The 15,885-nt window shown below is 39.8% G+C and overlaps 1 protein-coding gene and 1 non-coding gene across 2 annotated transcripts; both read left to right on the forward strand.

Annotated features, from left to right (window-relative positions):
• The first annotated feature begins 1,200 nt into the window (after positions 1–1,200).
• LOC130464529 (small nucleolar RNA R71) lies at positions 1,201–1,307 on the forward strand. The gene has a single exon (XR_008924932.1). It is a non-coding gene; the product is annotated as a small nucleolar RNA R71 (small nucleolar RNA).
• An 11,816-nt stretch (positions 1,308–13,123) lies between these two features.
• On the forward strand, positions 13,124–13,936 carry LOC130463930 (uncharacterized). The gene is made up of 2 exons (XM_056833220.1): positions 13,124–13,572; positions 13,662–13,936. The coding sequence occupies exons 1-2, from the start codon at positions 13,134–13,136 to the stop codon at positions 13,676–13,678; spliced, it is 456 nt and encodes a 151-aa protein (XP_056689198.1). The 5' UTR covers positions 13,124–13,133; the 3' UTR covers positions 13,679–13,936.
• The last annotated feature ends 1,949 nt before the right edge of the window (positions 13,937–15,885 follow it).

The following is a 15,885-nucleotide window of genomic DNA, read 5'->3' on the forward strand; positions in this document are numbered from 1 at the left end:
TGTAGTAAGGCACTGCACTCCTCAGTAAATGCAACAGTCTCCACCTCACTAAATGCTCTCTTCCTAGTCAAGATGTCTTTCATGTATTTAGCATATGCAGGTACTTGAGTAATTAATTCAGTGAAAGGGACTGTTACCTGCAGATTCTTTACCACTTCTAAGAACTTACCAAACTGCTTGTCTAGCTTGTTCTTTAGCTGACGATGAGGGAAGGGAAGTTTGATAGGTGGAACTTGTATCTCAACTTTCTTCTCAACCCCTGTGTCAGCTTCCTTATCCTTGACCACCTTCTCACTTTCTCTTGGCACAGCACCACTAACAGATACTTCAACCCCTTCCTCTATAGTCATAGGTGGCCCATCATACTCATATCCACTCCGCAGAGTGACAGCATTTACAGACTCTCTGGTCACAGGCTGTGAAGGGAGTTGACCTTTGGGTCTCTCTGCAAGAGCGGTAGCCATTTGCGCCAACTGTTTATCCATGATCTTGTTATGAGCAGTGAGGGCATCGATTTTGGCATCCTTTTCGCTTAGAGATCTCTGCAATTCCAACATCATATTCCTCATCTCTACAAGCATGGGATCAGGTTGTGTGGGTTGAGGTTGTGGTGGTAAGCCAGGTGATCCACTAGGTTGCGAGTTGTAGTTGCTCCGCGGTTGGTAGGGTTGTTGTGGTGGTAGAGGGTGTTGAATCTGGTGGGGGTTCTGAACATTAGTACTCCTATATGATAATAGGGGGTTGTTTTTATACCCCTCATTGTATGAGTTGGAATACGGATTGTTCTGCTTGTAGGACTGGAATGCATTGCATTGTTCGATGGAGCTTCGGCATACCTGTGCATAATGGCCCTGCATCCCACAACTATTACAGACATTAGCAGATTGGGCACTTATTGCAGCGACACTAGCATGTTGGGTGGATTGGGAAGATGCGATCTGTATATTGTCGAGCTTGTGATGTAGGGCAGTTAGCTGAGCAGTAAGCTGTTCAATAGAATTCATCTCATGCTTAACACCTCGGTCGGCAAAACCTCTAGGATTCCCATATTGGGCACTATGGATGGCCATCTCCTCAATCACCTCCAAAGCTCTAGGCACCTCCAGTTGCATGAATCTTCCACTGGCAGCTGAATCCAAAAGACACCTAGATTCATTACCCAGACCATTGTAGAACTGCTGAACCAGGAACCAGTCATCTAAACCATGGTGTGGGCACTCCCTTTGCAAGTCCTTGAATCTCTCCCAAACTTCGAACAAACTCTCATCTACTTGTTGAGAGATACCTAATATCTGACCCCTCAGACGAGCTGTCTTCTCAGGTGGGAAATATTTAACATAGAAAGCAAGGGCCAAAGAATTCCAATCGGTGATTTTCATAGCTGCGCGGTTGAGACTGTTAATCCATAGCTTGGCCTTCCCACTCAATGAAAATGGAAAGAGTATCTCCATAGTCTGCTCCGGTGTTAAATTCTTCTGCTTAATGGTGGCACAATACTGAATGAAAGACTGAATGTGGAGATTGGGGTCTTCACCCTTTTCCCCACCGAATTGGTGTCTCTCGATCATGTTTATCAGCTGGGGTTCAATCTTGAAATTCTCGACCGCAATGGAAGGCATGATTGCCTTGGGAAGCATAGACAGACTTGGTTTAGAATAGTCTGTAAGCCTTGGCACAAGTGGGGGTGGTGGTGCTTGGTCACCCATCTCTGAATCTGTATGGAATAGATTGCTAATCAGATAGTCGGATTCAGAGTCAGAATAGTCTCTCAACTGTTCAACGAATCTACGCCGTCTACGAAAGGTCCGTTCAGGTTCAGGATCGAACGAAGTCAGATCGCTGGTATGGACAGTCCTGGGCATAAACAAGCAAGAACTAGAAAACAGTCGTGAGATCCGGTCTCAAGGAACGGGAGTCCCTTGAGAAGTGACAAACAATAATCCAGAAAAACAATTAATAACAGAAAATAAAACCGTTTCCCCGGCAACGGCGCCAAAATTTGACAGGCTAAATCGCACTCCTATCAAAGATAAACCTAACGTTCACCAACTAAAAATATAGCAAGGGAAGCAGGGATCGTATCCACAGGGAAACAGTGTTCTTTCTACTATTAAAAGACTAATCTAGACTATTGGTAACAAGAATTGGATTGGTTTGTATATTAAACTAAAGCAAATAATCAAATCGGAAGATAACAATATTAAAGGAATCTAGGGCAGCGGCTCACCACAAATGCAGACCGGGATTGGACAACGGACAATAACAATCAATTAACAATCATAACTAGGAAAACATGCATCTCTCGAATCTTATGAATTCCTTAGGATAGAACAACTAGCGGGCTCTCGCTACGTACTAGAAATAATTCCTATCTAATAGCCACAAACCAAAAACATCAGATTTATACTCTCGGCGCATAATCTAAGGTTAATCAAACTCAAATCAAAATAGTCCGGCCGAACAGAATTGACGAGCAATAATAATAAGCTATAGAAATTAATCAATCAATCAAATATCATGTCCACATATAATCCCAATCATGCATTCATGGATCCCCTAAACCCTAGAAATTAAACTACTCACTCATGATAATAAATAACAAAGCAATTAGCATAATGGAAAACATGATTAAAGCAACAAAATAAATTAAGGTAGGAAATAATACCGACTTGAAGAACAATGGAAAAATAAAGCTTGAATCTTTGATTAAAATTAAAACTAAGTGTTTGGAGAAAATAGAGAGAACTAAAATAGACTAAGTAATTAGAAAACTAGAAAAAAAGATGTCACTAAAAATATAAGGGGCTAGTATTTATAGTTTGCCCAAAATAGAGCCCAAAATCGGAAATAAAATCTCGCGAAATACGCTGGAGGTTGGCGTGGCCCGATCGGGCGACACTTCGCCCGATCGGGCGAATCACTCGATAGTCGGCCCGATCGGGCCAAAATCCGCCCGATCGGGCGGATTGCGAAATCTCCACAAAGCCTCCAGATTGACCGCCCGATCCGCATCGGGCGAGCTGCGCCCGATCGGGCGCGCGTTGATGAACTTGGCTTGCTTATAATTCCGCCCGATGGTTGCATTTCGCCCTCAGCTTCCAGGGCGATTTGCAATCTTCAATGTATTTCGCCCGTATCACCAAGTCTAACTCCCGGGGCTCAACCATAAGCATCTAAGGCTCCCGAAAGTCGACGATGGAGGTCCCGAACTTCTCGGACTCATATAGTGGCCTTGATCAACAATGAAACGGGTCTAAAACGACCCATTTCTCATAATCAAACCTGAAACTCAAGGCACACTCAATAATACACATTAGTACTAGAAACGGCTCCTAAGAGCACGTTTGATACATAAAAGTACTAAGGGACGGGGGTAAAAAACTCTATATAAAACGCATATATCAGTACTCCGCTTCAGTTGTAGAATCCGCAATGGTGCTTTGCTTAGCACTTTTCCAGCTTACTGCTCCTCCGTTGAGGCAGAAGACAAACCCAGACTGTGATCTGAAATCATCTTTGTCGGTTTGGAAACTTGCGTCCGTATAGCCTTTAACAATTAATTCATCATCTCCACCATAGACCAGGAAGTCATCTTTGTGCCTTTTCAGGTACTTCAGAATATTCTTAGCAGCAGTCCAATGCGCCTCTCCTGGGTCTGACTGGTATCTGCTCGTAGCACTGAGTGCGTACGCAACATCCGGGCGTGTACATATCATAGCATACATTATTGAACCAATCAATGATGCATATGGAATCCCATTCATTCGTCTACGCTCATCAAGTGTTTTTGGGCACTGAGTCTTGCTTAGAGTCATTCCATGAGACATGGGTAGGTAGCCTCGCTTGGAGTCCGCCATCTTGAACCTATCAAGTACCTTATTGATATAAGTGCTTTGACTAAGTCCAATCATCTTTTTAGATCTATCTCTGTAAATCTTGATGCCCAATATGTACTGTGCTTCTCCTAGATCCTTCATCGAAAAACATTTCCCAAGCCAAATCTTGACAGAGTTCAACATAGGAATGTCATTTCCGATAAGCAATATGTCGTCGACATATAATACTAGGAAAGCAATTTTGCTCCCACTGACCTTCTTGTATACACAAGATTCGTCCGCGTTCTTGATGAAACCAAAGTCACTGACTGCTTCATCAAAACGTATATTCCAGCTCCTGGATGCCTGCTTCAATCCGTAGATTGACTTCTTTAGCTTGCATACCTTTTTAGCATTCTTTGGATCCTCAAAACCTTCAGGCTGTGTCATAAACACAGTTTCTGTTAAAACGCCGTTTAAGAAAGCAGTTTTGACATCCATCTGCCATATTTCGTAATCGTAATATGCAGCGATTGCTAACATTATTCGAATAGACTTTAGCATTGCAACTGGTGAAAAGGTTTCATCGTAATCCACACCGTGGACTTGCCTGTAACCTTTTGCAACCAATCTAGCTTTGAAAACTTCGAGTTTCCCATCCTTGTCCTTTTTCAGTTTGAAAACCCATTTGCTTCCAATGGCTTGGTAGCCATCTGGCAAATCGACCAAATCCCATACTTGGTTTTCAGACATGGAGTCTAATTCAGATTGCATGGCTTCTTGCCATTGCTTGGAGCTAGGGCTCGTCATAGCTTGCTTGTAAGTCGCAGGTTCATCACTTTCAAGTAATAGAACGTCATAGCTCTCGTTCGTCAAAATACCTAAGTACCTTTCCGGTTGAGATCTATATCTTTGCGATCTACGCGGGGTAACATTTCTAGATTGACCATGATTCTCACCAGATTCTTCTAAAGATCTCTGAGTTTCATCCTGAATGTCATCTTGAGCATTCTCTAGAGTTTGTTGTTCGACTCGAATTTCTTCGAGGTCTACTTTTCTCCCACTTGTCATTTTGGAAATGTGATCCTTCTCCAAAAAGACACCATCTCAAGCAACAAACACCTTGTTCTCAGATGTATTGTAGAAGTAATACCCCTTTGTTTCCTTTGGATAGCCCACAAGGATACATTTGTCAGATTTTGGATGAAGTTTGTCTGAAATTAATCGTTTGACGTATACTTCACATCCCCAAATCTTAAGAAAAGACACATTTGGAGGCTTTCCAAACCATAATTCGTATGGAGTCTTTTCGACAGCTTTAGACGGAGCTCTATTTATAGTGAGTGCAGCTGTATTTAGTGCATGTCCCCAAAATTCTAATGGAAGTTCGGCCTGACCCATCATTGACCTGACCATGTCTAGCAAGGTTCTGTTCCTCCGTTCTGACACACCGTTCCATTGTGGTGTTCCAGGAGGAGTCAATTCTGATAGAATTCCACATTCTTTCAGATGGTCATCAAATTCATAGCTCAGATATTCACCGCCTCTATCAGACCGCAGTGCCTTGATCTTCTTGCCTAATTGATTCTCTACTTCACTCTGAAATTCCTTGAATTTGTCAAAGGATTCAGACTTATGCTTCATTAGGTAGACATAACCATACCTACTGAAGTCATCAGTGAAAGTGATAAAGTAGCTGAAACCACCTCTAGCATTTGTACTCATTGGTCCACATACATCTGTATGGATTAAACCCAATAGTTCATTTGCTCTTTCTCCAACTTTAGAGAAAGGTTGCTTTGTCATTTTGCCAAGTAAACATGATTCGCATTTACCATAATCCTCTAAGTCAAATGGTTCTAGAATTCCTTCCCTTTGAAGTCTTTCTAAGCGTTTCAAGTTTATATGGCCTAATCGACAATGCCACAGATAGGTGAGATCTGAATCATCCTTTTTGGCCTTTTTGGTATTTATGTTATATACTTGTTTGTCGTGATCTAATAAATAAAGTCCATTGACTAATCTAGCAGATCCATAAAACATCTCTTTAAAATAAAACGAACAACTATTGTCTTTTATTATAAAGGAAAATCCCTTAGCATCTAAGCAAGAAACTGAAATGATGTTTTTAGTAAGACTTGGAACATGGAAACATTCTTCCAGTTCCAAAACTAGCCCGGAGGGCAACGACAAATAGTAAGTTCCTACAGCTAATGCAGCAATCCGTGCTCCATTTCCCACTCGTAGGTCGACTTCACCCTTGCTTAACTTTCTACTTCTTCTTAGTCCCTGTGGATTGGAACATAAGTGTGAGCCACAACCTGTATCTAATACCCAAGAAGTTGAATTAGCAAGTATACAGTCTATAACGAAAATACCTGAAGATGGAACGACTGTTCCGTTCTTCTGATCTTCCTTTAGCTTTGGACATTCTCTTTTGTAATGGCCTATTCCATCACAATAAAGACAGCTTGATGTGGACTTGTCCTGCTTTGATTTAGCATTGCCCTTGGACTTTCCACCTTTCTTGAATGGTCTCTTTCTAGCCTTGAGTAAATCTTTGGCTTCACAGTCCAGTACTATTTCAGCCTTTCTGACAAGGTGAATAAATTCTGCAACTGTTTCTTCTCTTGGTTCACTTAGGTATTGTTGCTTGAAGCGACCAAACCCACTGTGTAGTGAATTGAGCAAGACAGAGACTGCCATCCTTTCGCTTATTGGTGTTCCTAGTAGACTTAGGCGATCAAAATATGAACACATAAGTTCCACATGGAACCTCAGTGGGACGCCTACCCTCTGTTTAGTGCGAAGGAGCTGAACATGTGTTTCTTGGACCTCCATCCTATAACCCCTGTTGGGAGAACTAACCTTTAGACCAGACATTGATTCAATCAACTCATGGACGTTCAGGTCCCTGTCCTCCGTACTTCCACGACAGATATCCCTCAGATTCTTGATGAGCGTAAAAGGTTCATAGGCTACAAACCTTCTAGCCCAATCATCAGGGATATTGTTCAGCATGAGACTCATAACCTTTTTGAGATCCGCATCCCAGGCGTAAAATCTCTCAGGGGTCATGTCTCTGGCATAGTAGCTTGGCATGGGATGTGATAGTACATACTCAAGTCCATTGAGTTTGACTATTTCAACTAGCTTAGCTTCCCATTCAAGAAAATTTGTCAGGTTCAGCTTGACCATAAGCTCAGAACCCATGATGATGTTTTGATTGTTGTTTGCCATATTAAAACTACAATTGAAAAGAATAAACAAATAAATAACCATTCACAGTTTCTCTTAATAAACTTAAATTCTAGCATACATGCATAATTCAATGTTTATTAAGCATTTTATTCAAGTTATGTGTTCCGGCAGGTGTGAATAAAATGATTCCAAGATCCTAAAATCATTGAAGAACTAAGCACAGTTTGTCGACTTAATCCTAGAACATCTTAGGTAAGCAAAAGCCTTTTGCTAATAGTCTAGAAACTATTCTTGGTTGATAGGTACGTCTAAGAACTTATTAGGTAAACCTATCGAATTTGCCACGACATAAAAGGACTCCTTACTTATATCGTTGAGTTTCACCAAAACTAACATGTACTCACAATTATTTGTGTACCTTGCCCCTTTAGGACCAATAAGTAACACCTCGCTGAGCGAAAACTATTACTAGATTGATGTAAAGGATATCCAAGCAAGTGTATATTTTGGCATGGCACCTTTTAACTCAATTTTTAAGTTTGGAACTTAAGGCTCTTACTATGTTGGTTAGATTTTAAGTGAACTAAAATCCTTAATCATGCAACATAATCAAGCTTTTGATCTCATGCATTTTAAGACATATTTAAAACAATAAATAACTTAAAACATGCATAAGATATTTGTGATCTAGTATGGCCCGACTTCATCTTGAAGCTTTGACTTCAAAGTCCGTCTTGAAAATCTCCGTGGGAGGCACCATTTTCTTCAAATAGGATAAGCTATAACTAATTACAACTTTTTGATGGTTCGCAGACCATATTTGAATTGAAAAATAACTTTGGTACTTTAGACCAATTACATTCAAATTAATGGTACGCAGACCATATTTTCTATCCTATTTGGGCCATACTAGTCACTTCATAACCTGCAAAACAGTACATATACAATATATACCATTCACCCATTCATTATCATGAATGGCCCACATAGCTGGTTAGTAAAACACATTATGCATCACGTAAACATTTGCAGCAATTAATCAAGGGCACCAATAATCTACCAATTATTCAGTCCTTATTAATTCTAATCAAGTTGTTTTAACCTTAAGGATTTGTAGACCTAATCAAGAGTTTATGACTAAAAAGCGCTCCCACTTAAACCAATAAATTCATATGCTTTACCAATTTTAAACATAAAAATGTATTTCTAGTCTAACCGGAAACATACAAATTTAATTAAAATTTAAAGCTCATATCAATTTATAATTGAATCCAAAAATTTAATTCAATTTCAGTCGTATTTAAATTAATTCATGATTTTAATTTTAGTAAAATAATTAGAATAAATAACATTTATTATAATTATAATATTCAAAATTAAAATCCAAGAAAATAATTCAAATTATTAATTTTAAAATTAATTAAAATTACGTGTACTGAAATTTTCAAATTAAACATTCAAAACGATCTAATCGTAACGCAAACACCCTACGCGTTGCATGCCCATGGGCCGTATGAAGGAAATAATGCCCTTGGTCCAAGTATGCATTCTATGTTAAGTCTAATAAATGCGGTTCAGTATTAATTAACAAGTTAATAATTCAGTAAGATCAAGTGAGCTGAATGCCTAGCTAGAGGCCGCTTCAGTTCAAGTGGAATTAATGATATTAATCCACAGCTTACTCTTGACTGAACCCGTAGGGTCACACAAATAGTACGTAAACGGATCAAGTATTTAATGGCATTAAATACTCCATCTATGAATATTCGGAACCGACGGATCTTGGTTTCAGTGGGAGCTAAGATCGTCACAGGCAAGAAATGAATACTCCAGAAACGATGATATTGCCGGAAACGGAAATATGGATCGTATCGGAAATATGAATATTATCCAAGTCGTAGATGTTGCCGGAAACGGAAACATGGTACGTATCGGAAAATATTATTGGAAATGGAAATATTACCAGAATCGGAAATATTGCCGGAAACGGAAATATTGTCAGAATCGGAAATATTGCCGGAATCGGAAAATAATTCCGGAAACGGAAATATTAAATATTTGTTCGAAACGGAAATTAATTCCGGAATCGGAAATATTAAATATTGTTCGTATCGGAAATAGATTCCGGAAATGGAAATTTAATCGGAAGCGTATCGTACGAATTAGCATCGGACGAGGCCTGCCGGACGAAGGCCCAGCACGAAGCCAGGCCGTCGCCCAGCAAGCACGCACGCCACAAGCCCAGCGCGCGCCAAGGCCACGGATGCGTGGGCCTTGCTGCGTGGGCTGCAGCTCGCACGCATGGGCAGTCCTTGTGGCTGCCGTGTGTGTGTGAGTTTGTGCTCATGCGTGATTCCTGAATCTGCAAGAGTCAGTGTATGATTAAATGTCTATTCCTAATTGGATAAATTAATTAAATAGAATTCATGTAGGATTCTAATTCCAATTAATTCGTATCCTACTAGGATTACGATTCCTTTTCCATAACTCTATAAATAAAGGCCTAGGGGTCATAATTTACATACGAGTTTCAAAGTATTCAAAAGTGAGTTTTTGAGAGAAAATTAAAACACATCTTGCTCATAAAAGTGCCGAATTTTCTAGTACCTTAAGGGCGATTCTAGTTGGTCAATCTTAAGGCGGATCCGGACGTGCTGTGGACTATCTACGGAGGGACGACATTTGGAGTCCTAAAAGACTTGTTCTTGTTCGGTTCGGGCGCAGCTAGGGAGGGCACGCAACAAAGAGTATGCATCTAATTATGCTATATGATTATGTGTAAATAATATGTTTCCTGGGTTAATGGTTGTTTCCGCATGATTTATGTAATGTCATATGTATCATAACCTAACAGTGGTATCACGAGCCCCTTATTATTTTCATAATCTAAATTGCATGAACATGGTTAAATATTACAAATTTGCAAGAATTAAAAGGGGTGATTAATTTTCGTAATTGTTAATTAATTGCAAATTGCGTTTATTTAATTATATGTACGCAGTTTTTCGGCAGTTTCTTCATTACTCATCCGAATTGAGTGATTTTTGTGTCAATTCCGCATGTAAAAGGCATTCTAAAATTTTGACAAAAATAGTATTTTTCTGCCGAACCCAGAATTCTCAAATTCGAAGCCTAACTATGACTTTTCGAAGGTTTTAGTTTTTCGGATGCAAAATTTCGTAAATTTAAGATGTTAAATTAAATATTTGCGATTCCTGTTGATAAATCTTGAATTTTTGATTGACCTACTGCATATGTTTAACAAGTTTGAATGCCTAGTCTTGTTAATTATGCAATCTAATTTGTAATTATGATTAATTTGTTGAAAATTAGAATAATTTAGAATTAATTTGATTTTCATAATTAATTGTAATTTAATTAGAAACCTATGATTAAAAACCACCATAAAAATTGTAAATTTACGATAAATTTTAAATTTTTATGACCTAGACTTGAATCCATAACAATCGGAAATCAATTGGATAATAAATTTTCGATTTTTCGCCCTAAAATTATGAAATTAATAATATTTATTAATTTGTCATTAATTTTAAATATAAATTTTAAATTTTCTTGCGATTCGTTCAAATAACTTGCACGCACGAAGCAATGGACGCTTCGTGTTACCCTTAAGGGGTGTTGTATAATGCGGGCATGCGACGACGAGCAAGGGAGCTCGTCGCCCGTGCGGCACGAATGCAATGAGCAAGGGCGTAGTACACGAGCGCAAGGCAGCAGCCCTGCCTTGTGTCGTGTGCCACGAGCAATGAACGTATGGGCATGGGCGAGGGGCGAGCCAAGGCAGTCGCGTGTGGGCAGCAAGCGAGCTGCGCCACAACGCGCGCTGCCTCGCACAAGTGCGCGCAGCCTCGCGCGCAGCGAGCGCAAGCTCGCGTGCCACGAGCGCTGCGCACAGCATCACTCGCGCGCACAGCGCGCGATGTCGCCCGCCCAGCGAGCGATGTCGCGCACCAGCGAGCGATGGCTCGCGCGCGCGCAGCGAGCTATCTCGCGCGCCAGCGAGCGATCTCGCGCCCCAGCGAGCGATGGCTCGCGCGCGCAGCGAGCGAGCTTGCGCGCCCAGCGAGCGATCTCGCGCGCCAGCGAGCGATGTCGCGCGCGCGCGCTGCGAGCGATAGCTCGCGTGCGATGGGCGCTATGCGGAGGCTTGCGTTGGGACAGCAGCAGCTATGCTACGAGCGCATGGGCTGCGCGCACATGGCCAGCAATGGCTGTGTGCGTACGGCCCATGGGCGTGCAACGCGTAGGGTGTTTGCGTTTCGATTAGATCGTTTTGAATGTTTAATTTGAAAATTTCAGTTCACGTAATTTTAATTAATTTTAAAATTAATAATTTGAATTAATTTCTTGGATTTTAATTTTGAATATTATAATTATAATAAATGAAATTTATTCTAATTATTTTACTAAAATTAAAATCATGAATTAATTTAAATGCGACTGAAATTAAATTAAATTTTGGATTCAATTATAAATTTATATGAGCTTTAAATTTTAATTAAATTTGTATGTTTCCGGTTAGACTAGAAATACAATTTTATGTTTAAAATTAGTAAAGCATATGAATTTATTGGTTTGAGTGGGAGCGTTTTTAGTCATAAACTCTTGATTAGGTCTACAAATCCTTAAGGTTAAAACAACTCGATTAGAATTAATAAGGACTGAATAATTGGTAGATTATTGGTGACCTTGATTAATTGCTGCAAATGTTTACGTGATGCATAATGTGTTTTACTAACCAGCTATGTGGGCCATTCATGATAATGAATGGGTGAATGGTATATATTGTATATGTACTTTTTTGCAGGTTATGAAGTGACTAGTATGGCCCAAATAGGATAGAAAATATGGTCTGCGTACCATTAATTTGAATGTAATTGGTCTAAAGTACCAAAGTTATTTTTCAATTCAAATATGGTCTGCGAACCATCAAATAGTTGTAATTAGTTATAGCTTATCCTATTTGAAGAAAATGGTGCCTCCCACGGAGATTTTCAAGACGGACTTTGAAGTCAAAGCTTCAAGATGAAGTCGGGCCATACTAGATCACAAATATCTTATGCATGTTTTAAGTTATTTATTGCTTTAAATATGTCTTAAAATGCATGAGATCATAAGCTTGATTATGTTGCATGATTAAGGATTTTAGTTCACTTAAAATCTAACCAACATAGTAAGAGCCTTAAGTTCCAAACTTAAAAATTGAGTTAAAAGGTGCCATGCCAAAATATACACTTGCTTGGATATCCTTTACATCAATCTAGTAATAGTTTTCGCTCAGCGAGGTGTTACTTATTGGTCCTAAAGGGGCAAGGTACACAAATAATTGTGAGTACATGTTAGTTTTGGTGAAACTCAACGATATAAGTAAGGAGTCCTTTTATGTCGTGGCAAATTCGATAGGTTTACCTAATAAGTTCTTAGACGTACCTATCAACCAAGAATAGTTTCTAGACTATTAGCAAAAGGCTTTTGCTTACCTAAGATGTTCTAGGATTAAGTCGACAAACTGTGCTTAGTTCTTCAATGATTTTAGGATCTTGGAATCATTTTATTCACACCTGCCGGAACACATAACTTGAATAAAATGCTTAATAAACATTGAATTATGCATGTATGCTAGAATTTAAGTTTATTAAGAGAAACTGTGAATGGTTATTTATTTGTTTATTCTTTTCAATTGTAGTTTTTAATATGGCAAACAACAATTCATTCAACATTCGATCAATTCTCGAAAAGGAGAAGTTGAACGGGAAAAACTTCCTTGACTGGCAAAGGAACTTGCAAATAGTTCTTATGCAGGAAGAAAAGGAGTATGTCCTAGATGAGGCGATGCCCGAAGCTCCAGGCGACGGGATCACTCAGGCAGCCCTCAATCGTTGGATTGATGCCAACAAGGATGTGAAATGTCTAATGCTCGCCACTATGAGTGCGGATCTGCAGAAAACGTTCATCAACTCAGATGCTTTCACAATCATCAGTGAGTTGAAGAACATGTTCCAAGATCTGGCTCGAGTCGAAAGATTCGAGACTCATAGGCAAATTCTTGAGACCAAGCTTAAGAAAGGCGAGCCCGTAAGTCCACATGTTCTCAAAATGATTGGACTCATTGAGAATATGAGTCGGCTGGATCAGCAATTTTCTCAGGAAATGGCTATAGACACCATCCTCCATTCTCTTCATAGCGGGTATGATCAGTTCAAACTGAACTACAGTATGAATAGTCTGGACAAAACGCTCACTGAGCTTCACGGTATGCTGAAGACCGCTGAAAAGACGCTCAAAAGTGATAAGCAGGATGTGCTTATGGTGCGTGGGGGCAAGTTCAAGAAATCTGGAAAGAAGAGGAATGCTAAGAAAGGTGGCAACAAGGCCAGCCCAACTAAGCAAACTGGCGCCAAATCTGCAAAGAGGAAGGTCAGTCAACCCACTTCTGAATCCGAATGCTTCTACTGCAAAAAGAAGGGGCATTGGAAGAGAGATTGCTTGAAGCTAAAGGAAGATCAGAAGAACGGAACAGTCGTTCCATCTTCAGGTATTTTCGTTATAGACTGTATACTTGCTAATTCAACTTCTTGGGTATTAGATACAGGTTGTGGCTCACACTTATGTTCCAATCCACAGGGACTAAGAAGAAGTAGAAAGTTAAGCAAGGGAGAAGTCGACCTACGAGTGGGAAATGGAGCACGGATTGCTGCATTAGCTGTAGGAACTTACTATTTGTCGTTGCCCTCCGGGCTAGTTTTGGAACTGGAAGAATGTTTCCATGTTCCAAGTCTTACTAAAAACATCATTTCAGTTTCTTGCTTAGATGCTAAGGGATTTTCCTTTATAATAAAAGACAATAGTTGTTCGTTTTATTTTAAAGAGATGTTTTATGGATCTGCTAGATTAGTCAATGGACTTTATTTATTAGATCACGACAAACAAGTATATAACATAAATACCAAAAAGGCCAAAAAGGATGATTCAGATCTCACCTATCTGTGGCATTGTCGATTAGGCCATATAAACTTGAAACGCTTAGAAAGACTTCAAAGGGAAGGAATTCTAGAACCATTTGACTTAGAGGATTATGGTAAATGCGAATCATGTTTACTTGGCAAAATGACAAAGCAACCTTTCTCTAAAGTTGGAGAAAGAGCAAATGAACTATTGGGTTTAATCCATACAGATGTATGTGGACCAATGAGTACAAATGCTAGAGGTGGTTTCAGCTACTTTATCACTTTCACTGATGACTTCAGTAGGTATGGTTATGTCTACCTAATGAAGCATAAGTCTGAATCCTTTGACAAATTCAAGGAATTTCAGAGTGAAGTAGAGAATCAATTAGGCAAGAAGATTAAGGCACTGCGGTCTGATAGAGGCGGTGAATATCTGAGCTATGAATTTGATGACCATCTGAAAGAATGTGGAATTCTATCAGAATTGACTCCTCCTGGAACACCACAATGGAACGGTGTGTCAGAACGGAGGAACAGAACCTTGCTAGACATGGTCAGGTCAATGATGGGTCAGGCCGAACTTCCATTAGAATTTTGGGGACATGCACTAAATACAGCTGCACTCACTATAAATAGAGCTCCGTCTAAAGCTGTCGAAAAGACTCCATACGAATTATGGTTTGGAAAGCCTCCAAATGTGTCTTTTCTTAAGATTTGGGGATGTGAAGTATACGTCAAACGATTAATTTCAGACAAACTTCATCCAAAATCTGACAAATGTATCCTTGTGGGCTATCCAAAGGAAACAAAGGGGTATTACTTCTACAATACATCTGAGAACAAAGTGTTTGTTGCTCGAGATGGTGTCTTTTTGGAGAAGGATCACATTTCCAAAATGACAAGTGGGAGAAAAGTAGACCTCGAAGAAATTCGAGTCGAACAACAAACTCTAGAGAATGCTCAAGATGACATTCAGGATGAAACTCAGAGATCTTTAGAAGAATCTGGTGAGAATCATGGTCAATCTAGAAATGTTACCCCGCGTAGATCGCAAAGATATAGATCTCAACCGGAAAGGTACTTAGGTATTTTGACGAACGAGAGCTATGACGTTCTATTACTTGAAAGTGATGAACCTGCGACTTACAAGCAAGCTATGACGAGCCCTAGCTCCAAGCAATGGCAAGAAGCCATGCAATCTGAATTAGACTCCATGTCTGAAAACCAAGTATGGGATTTGGTCGATTTGCCAGATGGCTACCAAGCCATTGGAAGCAAATGGGTTTTCAAACTGAAAAAGGACAAGGATGGGAAACTTGAAGTTTTCAAAGCTAGATTGGTTGCAAAAGGTTACAGGCAAGTCCACGGTGTGGATTACGATGAAACCTTTTCACCAGTTGCAATGCTAAAGTCTATTCGAATAATGTTAGCAATCGCTGCATATTACGATTACGAAATATGGCAGATGGATGTCAAAACTGCTTTCTTAAACGGCGTTTTAACAGAAACTGTGTTTATGACACAGCCTGAAGGTTTTGAGGATCCAAAGAATGCTAAAAAGGTATGCAAGCTAAAGAAATCAATCTACGGATTGAAGCAGGCATCCAGGAGCTGGAATATACGTTTTGATGAAGCAGTCAGTGACTTTGGTTTCATCAAGAACGCAGACGAATCTTGTGTATACAAGAAGGTCAGTGGGAGCAAAATTGCTTTCCTAGTATTATATGTCGACGACATATTGCTTATCGGAAATGACATTCCTATGTTGAACTCTGTCAAGATTTGGCTTGGGAAATGTTTTTCGATGAAGGATCTAGGAGAAGCACAGTACGTATTGGGCATCAAGATTTACAGAGATAGATCTAAAAGGATGATTGGACTTAGCCAAAGCACTTATATCA

Source organism: Spinacia oleracea, chromosome 6 (genome assembly GCF_020520425.1).
Source record: "Spinacia oleracea cultivar Varoflay chromosome 6, BTI_SOV_V1, whole genome shotgun sequence".
NCBI lineage: Eukaryota > Viridiplantae > Streptophyta > Magnoliopsida > Caryophyllales > Amaranthaceae > Spinacia > Spinacia oleracea.